Source organism: Sprattus sprattus (genome assembly GCF_963457725.1).
Source record: "Sprattus sprattus genome assembly, chromosome: 5".
Lineage (NCBI taxonomy): Eukaryota > Metazoa > Chordata > Actinopteri > Clupeiformes > Clupeidae > Sprattus > Sprattus sprattus.
Genome location: NC_137924.1, coordinates 1,066,163 through 1,073,662, shown reverse-complemented (window position 1 = coordinate 1,073,662; position 7,500 = coordinate 1,066,163). Strand labels below are relative to the sequence as shown.

Sequence of the window (7,500 nt, the reverse complement as noted above, 5' to 3'; positions counted from 1 at the left end):
GCTTGCAGAAAGAGACTTGGGAAGGCGGTTCAAGTTAGCAGTTAGCATTAAGATACTTGGGAAGGCGGTTCAAGTTAGCAGTTAGCAGCAAGATACCTGGGAAGGCGGTTCAAGTTAGCAGTTAGCAGCAAGATACTTGGGAGATATTGGGAGAAGATACTTGGGAAGGCTGATCCTACAGACATACGTATGTTATAGAGTAGAAATACCATATCAACACAATGGCATTATTCAATTATCCACAGGTATCTGTCTGGAAGGAATGTTCGTGGGCCCTCTGGTAGGAGGGGGGTTAATTACCGGTTTGAGTGTCTGATTTGTTGGTAGGGGGGAGGATTAATGACCTGTTTGGGTCTATGATGTGTTGGTTGGGGGGGGGGGGGGGGGGGGTGGGTGATGACCTGTTTGGGTCTCTGATGTGTTGGTAGGGGGGGGGGGGGTTGATGACCTGTTTGGGTCTCTGATGCGTGTGTGAACTTGATGTCCAAAGGGTGGAGGTGTGTCAGGATGAGCTCTATTGACTTGGGTTATCTTTATCTAATATTAAATGAGTTTGATGATCTGAAACATTTAAGTGTGAAAAATTTGCAAAAATAGAAGTAATCGGGGAGGGGGCAAATACTTTTTCACAGTGTGTGTGTGTTGGTGTGTGTGAGTGTTGGTGTGTGTGTGCAGAGCTTGGTTGCCTGATGTGTGTATAGTATGTGCTGAATGGTTATGGGGTTACATATCACTGCATTGGTGGGTCATCCTACAAGAGAGGAAACATCAATTTGATAAACAGACAAAGAAATACATTTAGGTAAAACATTACATTTTTACATTAGATTAATTTTGATGAGTTATGTTTAGTTATGGTTGGCTGACATGGTGTATGAGAATATAAGTTACACAAGGACAGCACGTGTCTAAGGACACAAAAACAACTTGCGTATGTGAGGAGCTAAAGGTGTGTGTGTGTGTGTGTGTGTGTGTGCCCTGGATCCGTAAAGGCCCTCCTACATTTCAGATAGAACACCCTTCAAGGTTGGTGGAATGGTTCAATCTTTGATGTATCTCTCCATTGCCTCAAACAGGCCTCTCTTCCTTACACATATTAGCATATCTAATGGCTGATTGGCTGCTGCACCAGAATAGATGGGGCTGCTAATTGGCTGGTTTGCATGCAAGGGAAGTTGAAGTAGATTGCTGATTGGCTGGTTTTGCACGAGAGTGCAGCTGATTGGCTTCTGTATTGCAGGGTTGGGCTGCTGACTGGCTTATTTTTGCAAACATGTGCTGCCTATTTGTTCTGTTTATGTGCCTGAGTGTGTGTGTGTATGTCTGACTCTGAGTGTGTGTGTATGTGTGTCTGACTGTGTGTGTGTGTGTGTGACTTAGTGTGTGTGTGTGTTTGTGTGTGTGTGTGACTGAGTGTGTGGGTGTGTGTGTGTGTGTGACTGAGTCTGTGAGTGTGTGACTAAGAGAGTGTATCTGACTCTACTCTACTCTACACTCTATTCTACTCTACTCTTCTCTACTCTACTCTACTCTACTCTACTCTACTCTACTCTAATCTACTCTACTCTACTCTACTCTACTCTACTCTACACTCTATTCTATTATATTCTAACTCTACTCCCAGTGTTAAATAAGATGCTAGTCTGCATGACACTGTACTCTACTCTACTCTACTCTACAGTCTTTCTACTGTACTCTTCTCTACTCTACTCTACTTTACACTCTATTATTTTCTACTCTACTCTACACTCTATTCTACTATACTCTACTCTACACTACTCTACTCTACACTCTATTCTACTCTACTCTACTTTACTTTACTCTCCACTCTATTCTACTCTACTTTACTCTACACTCTATTCTACTATACTATACTCTATTCTACACTCTATTCTACTGTACTCTACTCCACACTCTATTCTACTCTACTCTACACTATATTGTGCTCTACTCTACTCCACTCTACTTTACTCTACACTCAATTCTACTCTACTCTACTTTACACTCAATTCTACTCTACTCTACTTTACACTCTATTCTACTCTACTCTAAACTCTATTCTACTCTACTTCACTCTACTCTACTGTACTCTATTCTACTCTACTCTGCTCTACACTCTATTCTACTCTACACTCTATTCTACTCTACTCTATTCTACTCTACACTCTATTCTACTCTACACTCTATTCTACTCTATTCTACTCTACACTCTATTCTACTCTACTCTACTCTACACTATATTCTACTCTACTCTACTCCACTCTACTCTACACTCTATTCTACTCTACTCTACACTCTATTCTACTCTACTTTACTCTACTCTATTCTACTTTACTCTACCTTTACACTCTATTCTACTCTACTCTACTCTACACTCTATTCTATTCTATTATATCTCTACTCCCAGTGTTAAATAGGATGCTAGTCTGCATGACACTGTACTCTACTCTACTCTACACGCTATTATACTCTACACTTCTCTACTCTACTCTACACTCTATTCTATTCTACTCTACTCTACTTTACACTCTATTCTAGTCTACTCTACTCTACACTACTCTATTCTACTCTACTCTATTCTACTCTACTCTACTCTACACTATATTCTACTCCACTCTATTCCACTCTACTCTACACTCAATTTTACTCTACTCTAATCTACTCCACTCTACTCTACTCTACACTCTATTCTACTCTTCTCTTCTCTACTCTGCTATACTCTACTCTACATTCTATTCTACTCTACTCTACTCTATTTTACTCTTCTCTACTCTACTTTACTCTACACCCTATTCTACTCTACTCTAAACCCTACTCTACTCTTCTCTACTCTACTTTACTCTACTCTACTCTATTCCCAGTGTTAAATAAGATGCTAGTCTGCATGACTCTACTCCCAGTGTTGGGATGAGGAAGTGTTTTACTTATTTCCTTTCTCTCCCATGATCCATTGCAGCTGTGTTTGACATCATCGACAAGGCTTTGGCAAAGAGTCGCCGCCTCATCATCGTGCTGGACGGAACACTGACGGAGACACACACACATAATGGAACACTGACGGAGACACACACACATAATGGAACACTGATGGAAATAATCCCACTAACCTTTACAGACACACACACAAAAGCACAGTCACACACACATAAACAGACAGATACACACAGAGACTCAAACACACTTACGCTCACAGACACATACACACACTCAGCTACACACACACACACAAATACACTTACACTCCAGGAAGAGATACCACTTACATTTACACATAATCCCTCAAAAACACACACATGGTCAGACACTCACAAAGGCACACCCACAGAATCAGTCTCACACCCGGACACACCAACAGACACACACACCCAGTTGGACACACTCAAAGACACACACACCCAGTTGGACACTCTCACAGGCACACACACCCAGTTGGACACACTCACAGACACACACACCCGGTCAGACACGCACACAGACACACACACCCAGTCAGACACTCTCACAGACACCGGCACACACACAGACACACACACCCAGTGGGATCTGGAGCAGGTGTGTTTTGAGCGGACCCTGGGCCAGTATGAGGCCCTGGTGAGCTCTGGCCTGAAGGTGCTCATCGTTCAGACAGGGGAGGAGGGGGCTACCCTGCCCCCCGCACTGCGCTTACTCACACGATCTAAACGGCCACTCCGCTGGCACACACACTCACACACACACACACACTCGCACACACACTCACACTCACACTCACACACACACTCACACTCACACACACCATCTCAGCAACGCTTCTGGAAGGAACTGAGATACCGTATGCCAGCACCTCGAAAGACAATTCACCAAAACTCACTCACACAGACAAGTGCTGTCTGACAGACACACACACACACACACACACACACACACACACACACACACACACACACACTCACACTCGCTCACACACACAAGTGCTGTCTGACAGACACACACACACACACACACACACACACACACACACACACACACACACACACACACACACACACACACACACACACACACTCACACACACTCACACTCGCTCACACACACAAGTGCTGTCTGACAGACACAAACAAACACGACAGTACCACTCCTCTCTGAATCACTCACCTTGACACACCCACAATCACATACACACACACACACACACCCACACACACACACACACACACACACACACTTACAGTTCCGCTCCCTCTAAGATACTCACAGTGACACAAACACACACACACCCACACACACCCACACACACACACACACTTACAGTACCGATCCCTTCTAAATTACTCACAGTGACACACACACACACACACAAACACACACACTTACAGTACCGCTCCCTCTGATTTACTCACATTGACAGACAAGCACACACACACACACACACACACACTTACAGTACCGATCCCTTCTAAATTACTCACAGTGACAAACACACACACACTTACGTAGTTTAATGTTAACTTACATGTTTACCTTTATATTTGATGTTTATTTACATGTTTACCTTTATATTTGATGTTTATTTACATGTTTACCTTTATATTTGATGTTTACTTATATGTTTACCTTTATATGTAATGTTTACTTACATTGAATATAAACAGCACCTCTTCCTGCCCCAAAAAACAGCTACCTATCGTATCACTGTAGAATAATAAAGTACGTAATATATATTATAACTGGAATTACACATGGCTGTGTTAACATTATTGTCTGTGTATTATTATAGAATAGTAATGTACGTAATATGTATTATAACTGAAATGACACATGCTTGTTTGAACATTATTGTATTACTATAGAATAGTAATGTACGTAATATGTATTATAACTGGAATTACACATGACTGTGTGAACATTATTGTCTTGTGTAAGTCTTGATGAGGAAGGCCTTACCAGTTAATTAAGCAATATAGCACGAGTGGGAGTGGAGTAGGTAAGGGATAATCCAACGGGTGGTGTTCGGCCGTAGCCACCGAGGCCGTAGGCGTTGGCGTAGGCAACAACACACGTGGGATTATCCCTTACCTACCCCACTCCCACTCGTGCTACATTGCTTTTATAAAACAATTCTACAGTCAACAAATTAACATTTCAACACAAAGTTATTGATTAAAAATGGTTTATTTCGCAATTGTTTCTCCACAACAAAAAATATTTCCATTGTCAACGTCTTGGTTTGGAATTGTAAGAATTCATCATCATTGCGCTATAGAATATTTCATCGCGGAGTTATTCATTATTAGCTGTGAAAAGTCCCCGTGGTTGTTCTTGGATAATCTATGGCATGGAACGTCTCTCTTCCAATTAGAAACAGCTAAATAACGCGATAGAACCCAATTGTTGTATAATATATTATTATGGGATGGTCTAACTAGATAATGTCATGTTCTCACTTCTACTGTTGATTGGAATGGCGTCCAGGGACATAATTACTAGGGTTTGTTTTCTTCATTTATCTTCATTCAATAAAAATACCAATGCAGAACCATTTCAAGAAATTCCCATTTTTAAGCAAAACTGGTGCAAGTGCATGTATTTCTGTGGCACAGGATGTAAAACTCAGCTGTCAGTAATCAACCAATCAATGATGGATAAAGTAAAGAAACGTTAATACAACGGCAAGAAGCAACAGGATTATGAATGAATAACATTACTTTCTGACAGGCTAAGGTAGTTGTTGTCAATGAATAACATTACTTTCTGACGGGCTAAGGTATTTGTTCACATTCTGACGGGCTAAGGTATTTGTTTACTTTCTGACGGGTTAAGGTAGTTGTTTACTTTCTGACAGGCTAAGGTAGTTGTTTACTTTCTGACGGGCTAATATCGTTGTTTACTTTCTGACGGGTTAAGGTAGTTGTTTACTTTCTGACGGGCTAAGGTAGTTGTTGTCAACTTGCTATGGTTAGCTTCAGTTTCATGGCTCCATGTGGAACAGTGATAGCATAGCATTCACAATTATGCCCTTTTCAATTGTATTTGGTCCGGGTTCCCCCACCCCTGTGGAGGGGTCCAATTACCTTTTAATTGGACCAAGGTGGCCCTACTTAAGGTAAATGTAGCTATTTTTATAGAAACCACTGTCTCCTGCGTCATGTGTTCGTGCCTGCAACCCCATTCTACCAGGCTACATCCCACATGGTGAGGTGGCCGGCTCGGGCCTTTCTCACAGTCCCCATGCACATAAATACATAACAATATTACATAAACAGACATTAGCATAGCCAGCTAAATACTGTGAAACAAGGGCAAAATGAAACGAGTGTGCGTGTGTGAGTGTATGTGAGTGACTAGCTCCATGTGTGTGTGTGTGTGTGTGTGTGTGTGAGTGACTAGCTCCAAGTGTGTGTGTGCGAGTGACTACCTCCGTGTGTGTGTGTGTGTGTGTATGTGTGTGAGAGTGAATAGCTCCGTGTGTGTGACCATGGGGGAGCAGAGACCATATAGAGTATTATCCAGATATACACCGCCATCTTGTGGTTAGCAAATGTAACTGCACTCTACTGGTTGACTGGCGTCACTGAGTCCTACTGGATATTTAGTGTTGCTGCCCTCTACAGGTTGACTGGCGTAACTGAGTCCTCCTGGAAAGTCTTTTATTTGTCAGATGCACAAAATGACACAGGGTCAGACTGAGCACTTAAATGGCACCCAAAAACCTGCCATAACATACCATAGTATAACATAACAAACCATGACTTGTTGCTGCCCTCTACAGGTCGATTGGTATTGGCACACACAATGAAGGAGCATACAAAAAAAAATGTAACACTCAATGAATTTCAGTTTCAATTTCAGTAAAACATTTTCTGAGGTCCAGATAAGTCACTTACACTTGTTTCGTTTCAAACTCAAACAACACTAGGGGCTAACACTAAATGCCAAGATGGCGTCTGTCTCTAGACCCAAGATGAGGCCAGGTTAAAGCCATGAGGACAAAACCAGACGGACAGCAGGGCTTTATACAAACATTCAGCAAAACTTTATTTGGGAGAATGCTGTTGTGTGTTTGTGTTTCTGCATGTGTGTGTGTGTGTGTGTGGCTGCATGTCTGTGTGTGTTTTTGCATGTCTGTGTGTGTTTTTGCATGTCTGTGTGTGTTTTTGCATGTGTGTGTTTCTGCATGTGCTTTGTGGGGTGTGATGTGTTTTATGTGTTTGGACTAGTTATAATCAAAGCCACATCTCACAGATGTGTGTGTGTGTGTGTGTGTGTGTGTGTGTGTGTGTGTGTGTGTGTGTGTGTGTGTGTGTGTGTTCGGTCACACACGCCTCATCCCGCGGGCCATCAGGCAGGCGTAGACGGTCATCACCATCTTGGGTTTCACCTCCACCAGGTCCTCAGGCAGCGCATACACACGAGCACCGATCTTCCTCGCCATGGAGATGGCATACCTGACAACACACACACACACACACACACACACACACACACACACACACACACACACTGTTAATCTCTCACATACAC

General features: G+C 42.5%; 2 protein-coding genes across 2 annotated transcripts in view; one reads left to right on the top strand and one right to left on the bottom strand.

Annotated features, from left to right (window-relative positions):
• LOC308365548 (interleukin-1 receptor type 1-like) overlaps positions 1-4,761 on the top strand; it is a gene marked incomplete at its 3' end in the record, with an annotated part of 21,077 nt that extends 16,316 nt beyond the window's left edge. The window contains exons 10-11 of the mRNA XM_080839017.1: positions 2,957-3,811; positions 4,757-4,761. Coding sequence (XP_080695143.1) covers positions 2,957-3,811; positions 4,757-4,761 — 860 coding nt within the window. The remainder of the gene's footprint in view (positions 1-2,956; positions 3,812-4,756) is intronic.
• Positions 4,762-7,133: 2,372 nt separating this feature from the next.
• lcp1 (lymphocyte cytosolic protein 1 (L-plastin)) overlaps positions 7,134-7,500 on the bottom strand; it is a 21,913-nt gene continuing 21,546 nt past the window's right edge. The window contains exon 16 of the mRNA XM_080838239.1: positions 7,134-7,424. Coding sequence (XP_080694365.1) covers positions 7,292-7,424 — 133 coding nt within the window. The 3' untranslated portion in view covers positions 7,134-7,291. The remainder of the gene's footprint in view (positions 7,425-7,500) is intronic.